General features: G+C 39.9%; 1 protein-coding gene across 1 annotated transcript in view; it reads left to right on the forward strand.

Annotated features, from left to right (window-relative positions):
- The first annotated feature begins 10,038 nt into the window (after positions 1-10,038).
- The window catches only part of UACA (uveal autoantigen with coiled-coil domains and ankyrin repeats), a 131,805-nt gene continuing 125,008 nt past the window's right edge, over positions 10,039-16,835 (forward strand). Inside the window, exon 1 of the mRNA XM_084884932.1 lies at positions 10,039-10,280. Within this exon, the coding sequence (XP_084741058.1) occupies positions 10,206-10,280 (75 nt within the window). The 5' untranslated portion in view covers positions 10,039-10,205. The remainder of the gene's footprint in view (positions 10,281-16,835) is intronic.

Consider the following 16,835-nt stretch of genomic DNA (forward strand, 5'->3'; position numbering starts at 1 on the left):
CCCACCCACTAGATAAAGCCAGTGGAACACTCAGCAGTCAGTCCTTTCTTTGCGCACTCACGTGTGCACCTCCAAACCTCTGCCTTTCACGGTTTCCCCTTTTCCGCCTGACAGTCCAGATTCCCCCCATATAAGACTGGATCCCCAGAGTCTTGCCCAGAACTGGGGTTCAGCTCTTGTCTCCTTCCTGCTAGAGAAAGCTAGCCAGCACTCAGCTGCCCTCCCATGTCTCCGTACCTCAGCCTTTTGCAGTTCCTCTGATTCTCCATGTGCTTTCCTCTTTCCTTTTAGTTGTAGAATTTCCACTCAGCCAGCTTTCCCGTGGTTCTGGATGATGTTAATTTTGTCTTTTAGTTGTTCTTTTGAAATTTGTGCAAGGCAGCAATTTAGGTGTTTAGCTATGCTCCCATCTTGATTTCTGCAATGTTGTTTCTGTGAGTGGAAGTAATATACATTCTTTAATACATGTATTGAGGTGTTTAAGAACCAATGTAGTTGGATTTTCTTAAAAAGTATACTTGAAAGCTCTGTTGTGCACAGTGTATTTCAGTGATTGGAAGGGATATTTATTCTGTAATACATAGTGGGTAGTGTTTAAGAACATTGAAAAAAGCATGTTTCAAACAAAGCTACTTGCAAGCTGATTTAGTATAGTGTTAATTTAAGGAGTGGAAATAATACTCATTCTCTAATGCATATAATGAAATATTTAAGAACACTTCTAATAAGTATTGAAAAACATTTGTAATAAAAATATTTCTATAAACATTATGTGTAAATTGTGTTCAGAGCAGTTATCCTATCTAATAAAAGAGTAATATGCAAATTGGCCATCACTTCAACACACAAGATGGCCGCCCCCATATAGACACAAGATGACTAACAGGGGAGGGCAGTTGTGGCAGATCAGGGCAGCAGGGGAGGGCAATTGGGAGGGATCAGGACAAAGGAAGGCATGTGGGGGTGACCAGGCCTGCAGGGGAGGGCAGTTGAATGACCAGGTCTTCAGGAGAGGGCAGTTGGGGGGACAACCAGGCCTGCAGGAGAGGGCAGTTGGGGGGACAACCAGGGCTGCAGGGGAGGGCAGTTAGGGGTGACTAGGCTGGCAGGGGAGGACAGTTAGGGGCAATTGGCTGACAGGAGAGCAGTTAGGCATTGATCAGGCTGGCAGAGGAGTGGTTAGGGGGTGATCAGGCTGGCAGGCAGAAGCAGTTAGGGGCAATTAGGCAGGTGAGCAATTGGGTTCCAGCAGTCTTGGATTGTGAGAGGGATGTCCAACTACCTGTTTGGGCCGAAACTGGCAGTTGGACATCACTTGAAGGGTCCCAGATTGAAGAGGGTGCAGGCTGGGCTGAGGGACACCCCACTCCATGCATGAATTTGGTGCACTGGGCCTCTACTATTACTGAATAAATATAATTCCTACATTTTGTTATGCATGTAATGAAATATTTAAGAATGCTTGTAAATAAAGCTGTTTCTAACAACTTTGATGGAAAATACATTGAGAATAGTTTTAAATCGGTACATGGAATTGGACCCTATTGTGTAATGCATGAAGTGATTAAGAATATTTGTAGTAATGATGTCTGTAATAATGCTACTTGCAAGTTGCATTGAGAACTGTGGGATATCAATGACTGGAAGTGATACCCATTCTGTAACAAGTGCAGAACTGTAATTCAGCTCATATTTTATAAATATGTTTCTTAAGAATGTTATTGGGAAGCTGATATAAGTGAATACAAGTAACCCCAATATCTAATGTTCAGAGGAAGTGTTTGATAACATTTGTAATGAAGATTTTAATGTAAAAATGCTAAAAAAAGATATTTTCTTACAAAACTTACAAAACTTATAATAAGTAATCTTACAATACAATATACAATATAATATACATAATAAATTGTGTTTACATATAACTTTATGAGAACTTCTACATATACCATATTTTGCCTATTAACTTCCTTTCAGTATAACTTAACCACATAGTCATTAGGAATTTTAACTTAAGTGGCTGCGAGGTCATTGTTAAATGTGTATCATAATAAAGGTTGGGTCATTTACCTAGTACATTTGAACATGAAATTTACTTTGAATTATTCTGTCTGCAATGTTTTTTTCATTAGGATAATTAGCAAAGATTGGCATGGAATCTTTACGGGTTGTATAATTGTCACATAATTCACTAATAATTTAATTATTTAATCAAGAGTATTTACTAATGCCCTGCCAGAATTTTAAAAGGCCCCTAGAAATCTGGAAGGAGAAAATGATAAAGAGGATAAGTAAAACTATCTTTTAAAATCTATATAGTCTTTATTTGGTATATTTTCAGTTCAAAAACAAGAAACTTTTCTATTCAAATTATCTGAATGTGCTAAAGTCTTAAAAGTCCTCTTGCTCATTGTTTGGGCAAAGCATATTTTGATATCCTGGCTAAGATAAGAAAACTCCAAGGTCCATGAAACTTTGTTATGGAGTCAGACGGTTACTGAACCCTGAACCAAATTCCTTGTGTTTATCTGGGCTCCTGGGTGAGTAGACTGTTTTAAAAGAGGCAATCATACTACAGACTGATTTATATGCCTTTCAACATAACGATTATTGCTTTTCTCATTTTTGATTCTTATAAGTATATTTCCAGTAGGACATGATCTCACCTATCTAGGGGAAATGGTGAACAACATAGACTGATGAACAAGAACAGACTCAGAGATAGGGAGCCATGGGTCAGATTGTTGGACCTCAAAGGAGGGTGGGGATAAAGGGAGAGATCAACCAAAGAACTATGTGCACTCATATAAGCCTAACAAGTGGTCAAGGACAATAGGGGAGGGCGGGTAATAAGTGGGGGAGGATTGGGATGGGGGATTGAGGACAAATATGTGATAACTTAATCAATAAAGAAATTAATTAAAAAATAAAATAAATGAATAAAAGGCAATCATGAGCTTCTGCCTGAACCATACACACTCAGGACCATTAGTCTTCTCATTAAACAAAAGCCGACTGTATTTTTGGAGCTCTGTATAATCAAGACTTGATAACAAGGGTTAATTTTTACCAAGTGAAATGGTTTTCTTGACATTAAACCTGAATCCAAAGAAATAACTGTGGCCCTAGCCAGTTTGGCTTAATCGATAGAGCATGGGCCTGTGGACTAAAGGGTTCAATTCCTATCCAGGGCACATGCCTAGGTTATGAGCTTGATCACCAATAGGAGGCAGCCAATCAATGATTCTCTTTCATCGTTGATGTTTCTCCCTCTCCCTTTCTCTCTAAAATCAATAAACATATATTTAAAAAAAAGAAATAATTATGAATATCTCACCTACTTTTATGCACCAGTTCAATTTTGCCAGGAAAGTCTAGTGTTGTTCTTGACCATGCTCCCACTTTGATGCTCCCCCTTTCAGTATTGAAGGTAATGGCACACTTGATATGAATGGCAGTCTGTTCATGGCTAAAAACAGAGGGACAGGTGGAAATGAGCCCTCTTTGGGAGGTAACTGATAGGTTCAAAATTAAAATAGCAGAGCGTAAAACATCAGTGGGGAAGATTAAAGAAGTTTCTGTTGGAGGAAATTGGCATCTAAGAAGTTTTAGTGCTGAATAACCAAAGAAACTCACACAAGTGTCTGTGGTTATATGACGCAGAAGCTACCTCTTCTTCCTACTTTAGTTTTGCAGGATGGAGTCATTAGAGAGCTTACCAGAAATGCAGATGATTTCACAATCAGTGCCAAAGATGACCTACTTATTTTTGTTTAAAGCTCTCTTATGTAATGTGTTTTAGTTTTGATTGTTCAAAAGAAGAATATGCAATAATTGTCTCAGGTCTTCCATTCCTAGAGCTGCCGTATGAGTTGTGGGTGGCAATGTCCTTACTCTGACTCTGTGACAACATGTGCCTGTGCCAGCTACCTGCCGTGGCATCTGAGCTGAGGGAGAATTAGTGATATCCTGGGTTCCTCCATGGAATTATTGACTGACTCTGTTAACTGGGGCTACCAGGAGCAGTGTTCTGAAAGCTCCGAAAATGAAGAGGGAAGTAATTAGATATGGAATTCATAACTGAAACTGGTCTAGAAGGAGATCTTTGTGTTTGAAAAGGAATTGTTTTATGTGTAACCTAGAGGCCTGGTGCATGAAATTCATGCATGGGGAGGAGGGTCCCCTCAGCCAGCCTACACCTTCTCTAATCCAGGACCTCTCAGGGGATGTCTGATTGCTGGTTTAGGTGAAATCCTGGGGATTGGGCCTAAACCAGCAGTTGGACATTCCTCTCACAATCCAGGACCACTCGCTCCTAACTGTTCACCTGCCTGCCTACCTGATCGGCCCTAACTGCCCTTGTCCCACCAGCCTGATCACCCCTAATCGCCACTGCCTGCCAGCCTGATCGCCCTAAACTGCCCCCTCCTGCTTGCCCCCAAGGACTCCCCCATGCTGGCCTGGTCACCCTTAATGCCCCCCGTCACTCCACGCAGCCTGCTGGTCAATTCTTTGTTCGTCCCTCACTAATCCCCCTGCCAGCCTGGTTGCCCCACGCAGTTGCTGTGTGATTGTTAGTTACTGTTCAGTCATCCCCGTTTGGTTGTGAGGGCCAGCATGGGGGAGTATATTTGCACCTAATACATATTAGGATTTTCCATGTTGTATATTAATTTTTCACTCTTCTCCTTGTAAAGAATGCATTTATCATCTTATTGCCATTATCATCGTATCGTTATCAATAAACATCTCCCAAGGGTGCCTTCTTATCTTCTCTGGCTGGTCCTCTGGACATTCTCTGCCTCCCGTGTTCCTTCTCACTTGTATGCACTCACCGAAGCCCCTCCCAACCATGAGTACCCTCCCTTCATGCAAACTTGTTTCTGAACCTTTTCCTTTCTTGAATACTACTAACATTTACTGTCCTACCATACAGTTCAGTAAGTAGTTGTTCTTCATTTGAGCTATCTATTAGCTTTGTCGCCCAGTCTAGAACACAAGTTCCTTGACAGCAGGGGCCAAAGGATAGGGCTGGTAAGAGAGAGTAACTCCTACCCATTTGTATTACTATTATTTTTTAAAATATATTTTTATTGATTTCAGAGAAGAGAGAGGGAAAGAGAAATAGAAACATTAATTATGAGAGCGAATCATTGATCAGCTGCCTCCTGCATGCCCTCTACTAGGGATTGAATGCAAGCATGTGCCCTAACCAGGATTTGAACCATGACCTCCTGGTTCATAGGTTGATGCTCAATCACTGAGCCATGCTGGCTGGGCTCTATTATTTGATACTTCTTTACATTGTACATGTATGACTTGTTAAAACAACTTTTACAATGCATTTTCTTGCCTGATTACATATTAGAATTAAACAAAACATTAGAATTAAACAAAAATATTCATATAGATTCAAAATGGTAACAAATAAAAACTTATCTATCATGTTTCCCCGAAAATAAGACATCCTCCTAAAATAAGACCTACTTACAGGTTTCCTTCTAAGTGAAATATAAGGCATCCCCCCCCCCCGAAAATAAGGCCCCCCCTAGGCTAAACATGAGAGGTTTGGTCCACTGATTCTGAAAGAAATGGAGTCACAAGAAATTCACCAGGAAATTCAGGAATTGGATTTTTATGATGATGTTCCAGAAGATGATGACATGATTGTCACTGAATAAATGAGTAAATTCTTGATACTGTAGGATTCACAGTTTGTCTGGTTTGTGTTGACAACTACAGTACTACCGTACCGTATACAGGTAATAAATTTCCTTTATTTTCATTTAACAATAAATGTGTACCGTATTCTTCTTCATGGAAAAATAAGAAATCCCCTGAAAATAAGACCTAGCGCATCTTTGGGAGCAAAAATTAATATAAGACACTGTCTAATTTTCGGGGAAACAGGGTAGGTTTGATAGGTGCCTTTTGTTCTGAAGGGAAGACAAAAATAAAAAAGACTGATAATAGTTAACAAAACAAAACAACCTGTCTGGCTGAATGCTAATAATAGTAGGTTTACTTCATGCAGGGGGCTTCTAGATCAACATGAAAAAAAAAACAGAAACATTACTGCACATTCAAAGCAGTACTATTTACTTAGCTGCTCTCAAATGGGAATAAGCAGACATCAGCTATCAAGTTTCTAGGCTGGAAAAATCCATCAAGGCCAATGGACACAGACATGATGTGGACATCACACAGACAGTTCATAAAAATAACTAGTCTAATATATTTGGAAACTGATGCAGGCTGTCTTTGTGGCCCTGTCTGTTGCTTTTGCTTTATACAGTAACAACTGAAACGCTGTTAGAATTTGGATGCTACATGAGACATCTAGTACAATAAGCCCTCTATTTTACAGACCTCAATTTAACAGTCTTCCGATTTAACAAAATTTCCAGTCCTAATGTCATATATTAAAATTAACATTCTATTAACTTAAAAATGCTTTTAACTAAGATTTGCTTATGATTAAATCAACAGGGTTTCTCCCCCCCCCCCATTAATTCACTGTCATTTTTAACAAATTTTAGCAAACTGGCCATATTTTGGGAAAAACACTGCAGTAATTTCTTCAACGTATTTACAACTATAGTCTACACAATTAAATAAAAGAGTCACTGCTCATAAGCAATGTTTGCTAAATTATTAGCAGGTGATCACACTACATTTTGCATGGTAATTGGTTCTGTGGTTCACGGCGTGATTTTCTGCAGCAGCTTTTTATGCTTTTTAAAAATGTTTTTATTGATATTTTAAAAATATATTTTATTGATTTTTTTACAGAGAGAAAGGGAGAGGGATAGAGTTCGAAACATTGATCAGCTGCTTCCTGCACCCCCCCACTGGGGATGTGTCCGCAACCAAGATATGTGCCCTTGACCAGAATTGAACCCAGGACCTTTCAGTCCGCAGGCCAACGCTCTATCCATTGAGCCAAACTGATTTTGGCTTTTTATTGAATTTTAGAGAGAGAAGAAGTGAGAGAGATAGAGAGACAGAAACATCAATGAGAAACAGCATCCATCAAACATCCTCCTTCTGCATGCCCGTACTGGGGACCAAGCCAAGCAATCCAGGCATGTAGCCTGACTGGAATCAAACCAGTGAACTCTTGGTTCATGGGTTGTTACTCAACTACTTAGCCCATCAGCTGAGCTCTGCAGCAGATTTAATGTGTGCTGGCCAATGTTCCCACGTGTCTTAAGCCCCAGCCATGTGCATTTGTTTACTCTTGGTGACTTTTACTAGGCCTATTCAGTATAAATTTAAAATTACAGTAATATATAAAAAATTTTCTGTGAAATTAGACTTTTCATACATACTTTATTTTAATGACACAAGCATGCCTACATAAGCAAAAACAGATAAACTAAATAACTTGTCAGTTTTTTTTTTTTTTAATAAGTTTTTATTGATTTCAGAGAGGAAGGGAGAGGGAGAGAGAGATAGAAACATCAATGATTAGAGAGAATCATTGATTGACTGCCTCTTGCATGCCCCATACTGGGGACTGAGACCACAACCAGGGCATATGCCTTGACCAGGAATCAAACTGTGGCCTCCTGGTTCATAGGTTGATGTTCAACCACTGAGCCATGCTGGCCTGGCTAATTTGTCAATTTTTTAACATGCATATTAGGAAAATCTAGTTTATTATATGAAGACACCCCCTCACCCAAATTAGTCCATTATATTGAGGTTTTACTGTATTCACAATAGGGGGAGTACCAATCCTGTGTTATATATGAGTACATAGATTAAACAACCAGAATCACTCCAATAACCAAAAAGAATGCATCAACTTATTCAGAACTATTTATTGAACACCTTTTACATGCTAAACTTTCTAGAAAATTCAAACATCAGTTTTCCCTGAATTTAAGGATTTCAAAGTCTAGTCATAAATTGATGCTTGTTCAGAACAGATGTATTAGTATTGTATGAGAGATATAATTCAACCATTTAGGGGATGGAGAAAACACTTTCAGCTGAGCTATCAGGGAAGGCTCTATCAGAGAGGAGGTCATTTGAAATACAAGTACAATTAGAATAAAACCTTTTAATTAAAGTATTATATATACATAAAAGTGTATATATATTATGAAGACTAGAAGCTAACTGAATTTTAACAAACCAAACACACTATGTAACCAGATGGAATAGTATTATACTCCAGAAGCCCCCTTCTGCCCTTCCAGTCATTCTTGGGGTAGTAGAATTTTGTTAGATGAATGTAGACAGAGAGAAAATTACAGGGGGAGGAGTCAGTATACATAAAGATATAGAAATTAAGACTGTGTTTTGAGAAATGGGCTAAAGAATAATTTGCTTGGAGTGTTAGCTGGTTGACAGGGTTGGGTCCATGTTGTAGTCTTAACTGCCATGTAAAAAAGTTATATTGTACTTATTAGGCACTGAAGACCTTTGAGCAAGAGAGAATATTTTGTAAGATTTTTTTTTTTTTTTTTTTTTTTTTTAGGATAATTCGTAATTTATTGGTAATGTGAGAGGTGAGACTGGAGGTCAGGTGACTGGTTGGGAAGCTTTTATAAAACCCAGATATAAGATAATTTGATCTCTGCAGGGCAGGTGAAGAAAGAGAGCCACCATCCACTGACAATAATGACCCAACAAAAACTGAATGCCTATGGATCTTGAAGAAGTCCAAGAAAAATTCCTTCTATAAAAGTACTCAAGAGAAAATTGTTATTTACTATTTTTGTCAAGGGTTTACACAAACTTTGAATGCTGTCTCTCCAAGAGAATTCTAAAAATTTTCTTGCAGTATTTGAATAAAACCTTGTTACTCTAAGGAAATGGGCCTTTCAAACAAAAAGAGTTCTTTGTTACTCAGAAATGTGGATTGTTTTTCTTTTCATATGGGTGCATGCTAGAATAAACATTTTGGTGGGAAAAACTGATTTCAAGGAAGACTTTTGAAGATGTCATGTTAACAACAAATTACTGAATGTTTTTCACCTGTTTATTCGTTCTTCCTTCACATTATTCTCATAATCCAGATTTCTGGATAGGATATGTTAATTTCATTGTATATTTTTACCTGTAATGTATTTCTACAAGAGTTAAACGTGTTTTTGGAAGTAAAGGCCATACTATTTTTTTTTTCTTTGACAGCTTCTTATTTCACTTTGGCTATGAGGGTCATTTTTTATTAAGCTCCCCCTCACCCCCCCCCCCCACACACACACCCATTCCATCTCTCCCTCCAAAGCAGTTAGTTGTTTAAAAATATATATTTTTTTCTTGTTTTCAAAGAGAACAGGAGAGGGAGAGAGAGAGAAACATCAATGATGAGAGAGAATTATTGATTGGCTGCATCCTGCACACCCCACACTGGGAATCAAGCTTGCAACCCAGGCATGCCCTGACCAGGAATGAACCGTGACCTCCTGGTTCATAGGTTGAGGCTCAACCACTGAGCAAATCCTGCTGAGCCAAAGAGTTATAGGTCTTAACAAATAATTATTGAGCACCTAATCTGTGCTTTGATTTCCTGTAAGGCATTTTAAAGTCTGTTTATTGTCCTTCTACACAACTGGCATCTTATTCCTAGAGGCTGTTTGTAGAGTCTTTGATGCATGTGGTTGTTTCCAGGTACTGGGATTTATGTAGTAAAACATCAGCAGAAAGAGGGAAGTTTCTCTTGAAAGCCAGTGTGTGTACAAGTAACCTGGAATCCTTTCTGGGACCAGGCAGTAGGTAAGGAAGGGAACTTTATTTGGAAAGAAGCACGTGGGTGGGAAGAGGAGGGGAGTCATGAAAGAGGAGAGAGGGCGCAGGCTGGACTGAAGCTCCACCACCCAGGTAGCCGGGAGCAGGTGGTCTGGAGCCTGGCTCTAGGGTCTCTCCACGCTCCTAGTCGCCCATCTTCGCGGCTCCCGCAGCTGAAGTTGCAAACTTTTCCTCCAGCAGGGAGAGGAAGGGTGTTGAGTAAGGGAAGTCCCGCCCCCTTCCCGGATTCCAATTGGCCAAGGCCAACCAGACCCGCCCACCCCCGGCGGGGCCGCCGGCCGATTGGTTGCGGCTGCGGGGCGCTGCCGCTGGCCGGAGCGGCCAGCAGCCCGGGCCCTCAGGTGGCAGGTGGGGCTGGGAGCTACTCCTCGGCGCTCTGCGCTCAGACTGTAAAGCGGGCTGGCGGAGCGGGAGCGCCGCGGGAGCGGGAGCGCCCAGCCTTGGCCATGAAGAGCCTCAAGTCCCGCCTGAGGAGACAGGACGCGCCCGGACCCCTGTTGTCCGGCGCCGCCACGAGCACGGTGAGTGAGTCCCGCCGCCCGCGCGCGTCCCGGGCTCCCGGCGCTCCCCTCCGAGAGTCCTCCGGGCTCCGCAGCGCGCGCTCCTCCCTAGGTTTCCCTCAGCGCGCCCGCTCCGGCGGCCCGGCGACTCCTCTTCCCCCCGGCCGGGACTCCGCTTGGCCCTAAGACCCTGGACCCTTGCCTCCCGACGGGCCCCTTCTCACTCCTCTTCCCCAGCTCTCCGAGCTCCTGGCGCTTCGGGATCAAATCGCCCCCCTTCCTCAATCCGGAGTTTCTGGGTGGCCTCCGCCCCGGCCCTTCCTCGGCGCCCCTCGCGCACTGTCCCTGCCCGGTCCGCGGGGTTCTTGGCGGGCACCCCTCGGTCGCGGGGTTCGCGCCCGGACTCCGCACCTTCTGTGAGTCAGTCCCAGGGGACTGGGCTGCGTGGCTGGGTGGGTTTTGTCCTGGCCGCTGTCTCCTGTCACTGGGAAAGTCGGATCTCTGAGGGAGGCGGATGGAATCCCCAGTAGTTGGGGAGACAGAGCCCCGGGGGTGGCAGCCCTGGAAGTGGTGATGAAACTGGGAAGGTGTTTTCTGTTGGGCCGCGTCTCTCCCGCGGGACAGACCTCCGTTCGGTTGGACGGGCAGCCTGGCCTCAGTGCACACGCTGGGAGTACTCAGGGCCTCTCTTCGGTTGGCAGGAGAACAAATCTTGAAAAACAGGCTGTCTGCAGATGTTGGGGTTTAGATAATTCGAAGAATGGCTATAGCATCAAAATTTTATATTATTGAAATAAACATTTAAAAACCTTGAAGAGTTAAAAAAATATGTGCTTGAACTGTTTAGTTGTCCGTCTAAAGTAATTAAAATACTTATATTTTACATAGATTCTTACCAAATGATTATATGCTTTTTATAAGAGCTATTTTAATTAAAATGCTTTTGCTTTAGAGTTAAATCAGAATTGTGCCTTTCTCTCCACCTATTTTTAGGGTGGTTTTTCTTGGATTTAAAGGAAATTATGGTGAAAGTAGGCTCTTTAATTCCCAATTTTTACGAAAGGAATAGCTTCAGGTGGTATATTTGATGTTTTGATTTTTGTCCTTGTTTATTAAAGCATGAATTTGTTTTAATTCATGGGCATAATAAGGGGGATTACTTTCTTTCACATTATTTTTTAAAATAATTGGAAGAAATGTCATTTAGTGATTTCACAAGTCAGTATAGCTGAGTTAAAGATTCAACTTCTTTGGAGTACAAGTTGTGTTTTCAGCTTTAGAGATGTATTTTTTTCGGTTTATTTTCTATATTTCCCATTTTAACTTCACTAAGGATTCACATCTGACTTGAAGGTTTAACACCTTAATTGTGTCTTTTTTTTTTTCTACTAGAAATTCAGAGTAGTTATTGGTCTTATTAGCATGCCAGTTTGCATTTTATACATTTGAAACATGAAGTGCATCTCTTTGAGCTTAAATCTTTAGCATTTGCTAAACTGAGCATTTTATTATTTTTCTTAAAATAACAGCATAAACATAAATATATGGTATGAAAAACAGAACCTATCTGATTGGGAAAGTTAACATCTCTCAGTTTAAGATAAATATTTTGTAAAGTATTGAATGAAAATAAATGAATGTGAAGACTAATAAAATCAAACCAAGCATTGATAGAAAAATAAACGTACAGGAGAATAAGTTCCTTTCTGCTTTTTAGTCTATAAATCATAATCCCTATTGTCAGGTTTAGTCACATAAATGCATATTGTTATGATGGAGCATTATAATGCTGTGATGAATAAGCCTGTATGTATTTCAAGTGTGTGTCTATGTACACTTGTAGGGTCAATTTTTAAAAGTGGAATTGCTGGGTTAAAGAATTTGTGCATTTGTATAGAATGCTGTTGAATTTCCTTTTGTGCATCATGTACCCAATGGGTGAGAATTTTTTTTTTTTCATGCTTCTGTTTAAAGTCTGTATAGATTTTTGATCTCCGTGAGCCAGATAGGTGAATGTGGTATCTCAGGATAATTTGTATTTCTTTTTTTTTTTTGACAGTTTTAAGGTCCCTTATGTTTATTTTTTTTCTGAGAACAATTTATCCTTTCTATTTTTCTATTGGTTTGTTGTTTTTTTCCTATTTATTTATATATACTTTATTTATATTAGAGAAATTAGTCTCATTAATCTGGATAATCTTTTTGTCTTAATTAGTTGTCTTATGGTGGCATTTGCTATGCAGAAGATGGTTATTTTTATACAATTGAATTTATTAATCTTTTTTTTTTTTGCTAACTTTTAGGTTTATATTATATTTTGATCTTTCCACTCTGCAATATTAAGCAAAAAAGAAAGCCCCTGTTTTCTTTCAGTTGTTTCATTGTTGTTAGCTTTTTTAACATTTAAAGTTTTGCTCCATCTAGAATTATTCTGGTATAAGGTAAGAGGTATACATCCATTTTTCTTTCTTTCTTTCTTTCTTTCTTTCTTTCTTTCTTTCTTTCTTTCTTTCCCCTCTTTTTGCCCCATTGCTACCTGATTGATATCTTAAGACTAATTGTCATGGAAATGTACACAATATGTTCTATACAAATTTGATTTGAGGAAAAAAATTCAAAATGCCTATTTTATAAATATTTTTATTTAATCTTTTTATCTGGAGACACATTAGAAATAGATTGAGGTATGTGAAATATAGTATGTTAGTTTAACAGGTAAATTATAATTATATGCAGATTATGTACAGAAAAAAGATATTTAAAATATTCAGAATAGTACAAGGGTTATAAAAAACTAGAGGCCCAGTACATGAATTCATGCATTGGTGGGGTCTCTCGGCCTACAGCAATCTGGGCCAATTGGGGCTGTCTCGCCCAGTCCCAGTCAGGGCTGATCAGGGCAGGCTAGCCTGGGGGAGGGGCTCTGGGAGGTTGGCCAGCCTCAGGGGTTGGCTGTGGGAGTGCATTGAGCTTCTTCCCCTGGTGGTCAGTGCACATCATAGTGACTGGTCGACCGGTTGTTTGGTCAATTGGGCATAATATTTCCTTAGGCTTTTATATATAGAGATGCCAATGAGTTTAAAGCTTACTAAATGGATGTGTGTTTGTACACATATAAATAAACTAGAGGCCCAGTGCACGAAATTCATACAAGGGTAGGGTCCTTAGGCCTGGCCAGTGATCTGGGCCAATCAGGTTCCCGCCTCCCCACCTCCCCACCTGTTCCTTCATGGCCCACCTGCACGCTACCACCACATGGTTACCGCCACACCCCCTTCCCTTTTCTCCCTCAGTGGCTGCTACTGCTGATCGCCCGCCACATTCCATGCCACCCCCTGGTGGTCAGTGCATGTCATAGCAAGCAATCAGCTCCCTATCTCCCCGTCGAACTCTCAAAGGAACACTTTGCATATTAGCATTTTATATATATAGATAGTTCACAATTACCATTTGTGGGTAAATACATTTGAGAGTCCCTTACTAACCTCATCTGGAGAAACCTCATCTGGAGATAGCTGCCTATTTTAATCCTAAAATAAGACAATTTTTGCTTTTACATTTTTTAAAATTACTAACTGGAGCTTTTGAGTTCTGAAAGGGATAATTAAGTGACTGTGAATGCTATTTTAGATCTAGTCAATTATAGATACAGTCATAACATGTATAATTACGTTCATAATTAAAGTATAGTGAGAATAGGCATGTTCCATTTTTGCCTAGTTCAGATTAGAAAATTTGAGAAATTAAGGGACTGTCATTCCAGAACTAGTAGTAATACTATAAACCAATATTGTTAGCAAACATTTTAGAAGAGTTTCCCCTTTAAATTGTACCTATGCTGAACACTCTCGTAGCTGAGTAAATAATTATGTTAAAGTAGTCTACGACCTGGGATGTTCTGCAATGATTATTTTGCTGCTTTTTTTCTAGACTACTTCAAAATAGTGTAATAAATTTTTTAAATGTAAAACCAAATATGTTTTAAAGTATCTTATTAATGTCTCAGTACCTTGAAAAAATATTGATAATTCAAAAGGCACTTAGAGTTACAAATACTGCAACTGAAAAAAAATCTTAAAAAAAACTTATTTTGGTTCCTACTAAGAACAGAGGTTTGAGATATTTAGAAAGCTTACAAGATTTAATTTGATTTTGTTTTAGTTGTGATTTGGTGAATAAGGATTTTGTTTTCCACTCAGGAATTCAGTTGTATTTTAAAAGATGCTAATATCAGTATTATTATAATGATTTTAGGGTAATGTGAATAATTAAGATCACAAATTGTTATGTTTAAAGTCATGATACTTTGGCCCTGGCCAGGTAGTTCAGTTGGTTGGAGCATGTCCAGATGCTCCAGGGCTGCTGTGGGTCCCTGCTCTGAAAGCATGCAGGAATCAACCAATGAATGTGTGGGTGGGTGGGACAATAGATCTGTTTTTCTCTCCCTCCCTCTCTCTCTCTCTAAAAAATTAATTTTAAAATCCTAAAGATACTTAATTGAGACTGTTTACTCATTTTTTAAAAAGATATATTTTGTTGATTTTTTACAGTCAGGAAATGAGAGGGATAGAAAGTTAGAAACATCAATGAGAGAGAAACATCCATCAGCTGCCTCCTGACCCTCCCCCGCAACCCCCGAATGGGGATGTGCCCGAAACCAAGTTAAATGCCCCCGACCGGAATCGAACCTGGGACCCTTCAGTCCCAGGCTGACGCTTTATCCACTGAGCCAAACCAGTTACAGCATGTTTACTCATTTTTATTGAAAATGCCAACCTTTAATTTAAAATGATTACCTTAAAACTTTATTCAGTTTCTTAGTTTTTTTCCCTACATTGTATTTCTTGTGGTTCTTGAAAGATCACAATCAAGAGGCCTTCTTTTTATACTTTTGGATTTTAAGGTCTTCATGCTGGTTTGAATTGCTAAATCTATAATAATAAAAGTATAATATGCTAATTAGACTATATGTCTTTCCGGATGATTTTCTGGACGAAGCCAGGGCTGCAAGGGCTGAGGCAGCCACTGCAGCTGCAAGGGCCCAGCCCCTTGCATGAATTTCATGCATCGAACCTCTACTTTTATTATAATACTAAAACAAAAGGGTTGAGTTGCTTTGGTATGTCTTTTGGTACATGATGAGTCCTACAATTTAGATGATGAGTAATTAAGGATTTTAATTACTTCTTTTAATATTAGTAAGAATAGAGTAATGATTATGTGTCTTTATTGTGCACATACACATTTTTCAAATTTAAAATTATTCAAGAATTAGACCTTGGTCAGCAGTGGTCTTATTTGGTTTGAAAAACATTTAGGGAACACATAAGTTAGGTTTAAGAATTCTATATAATAAAAGCCTAATATGCAAATTGTCCCCTTGTGTGGTCATTCAACCGCTCTCTATGACATGTGCTGACCACCAGGGGGGCGGCACGGAACATGGTGGGCATCAGCGACATGGTGCTGGCAGCAGGTGGCAGTGGAGGCACTGCTGGCCCTGATGGACCCTGACGAGAGCAGGACCATGGCAGGATGGTGGAGCAGGTGAGTGGGTGGCACCAGGCCAAGACAAGTGCAAGTGGGGGCCCAATCACTCCGCCAATCACTCTGCAGATGGTGACCAGCGGTGGCTGGGGGCCAGGGGCCTGGCCCTGATTGATCGATCGCCCCGGAGTGGGGGTAGTGGAATAGGTGAGGGGATGGGACCAGTGGAGTGCCATACGGGGCTGTGAGGCTAGGGCTGTGAGCCTGGGGGCACAAGCTGGGGCTTGATCTCCGTAGGCCACCCCGAGGGACCCTGCATGAATTCATGCACTGGGCCTCTAGTGAATGAATAAGATCATCTTTGAAGAAATGGATAATTCCACCTTGAGAATAGAAAATGTGCAAAATAGGTTTGGAATCCTTTGTCAGCTAGAAAGCAAGGAGGGTATAAAAAATTAGGACTTGGGAATCACTTGAAGCAGCTCCCACTTGACCAATGGTGGGATAGTTTGATTACCAGTAATGATAATAGAACAGGAGACTGAAATATTTAAATCATGATTTCATAATAATGATTACCAACAAAAGAAAGAAAGAAAGGAAGGAAGGAAGAAAGAAAGAAAATTGTCATTTTTTGAGAATGTTAGGGAACTAATTTACTTTTAAAAATATATTCTTATTGATTTTTCACAGAGAGGAAAGGAGAGGGATAGAGAGTTAGAAACATTGATGAGAGAGAAACATTGATCAGCTGCCTTAATATTCAGAAAATCAAGAGAAAGAATAAACATCATGCTTTTTCTCAGGGTAGCCAAATACTCAAGCGAAGTTTCTCTTTTATAAAAGCTATTGTATCCTAGCTATTATATAAAAATGGGATGACATAATTAGTATGTCACAGTTTTGCAACACCTAATGATTAAATGGATCTGGAGTCTAGACAGTGATTATTAGTGGCTACTAATATCTCAAAAAGAAAACCAGATATAATTTATCTCCTGATGGAAATGTCATCATTATTAACAGTTTTGACCAAAGAACCAAGCCTGGATATGATAGGCCTCTAGATCTAACCACCATTTTACAGAA

Source organism: Pipistrellus hanaki (assembly GCF_964339955.1).
Source record: "Pipistrellus hanaki genome assembly, chromosome: 1".
Classification (NCBI taxonomy): domain Eukaryota; kingdom Metazoa; phylum Chordata; class Mammalia; order Chiroptera; family Vespertilionidae; genus Pipistrellus; species Pipistrellus hanaki.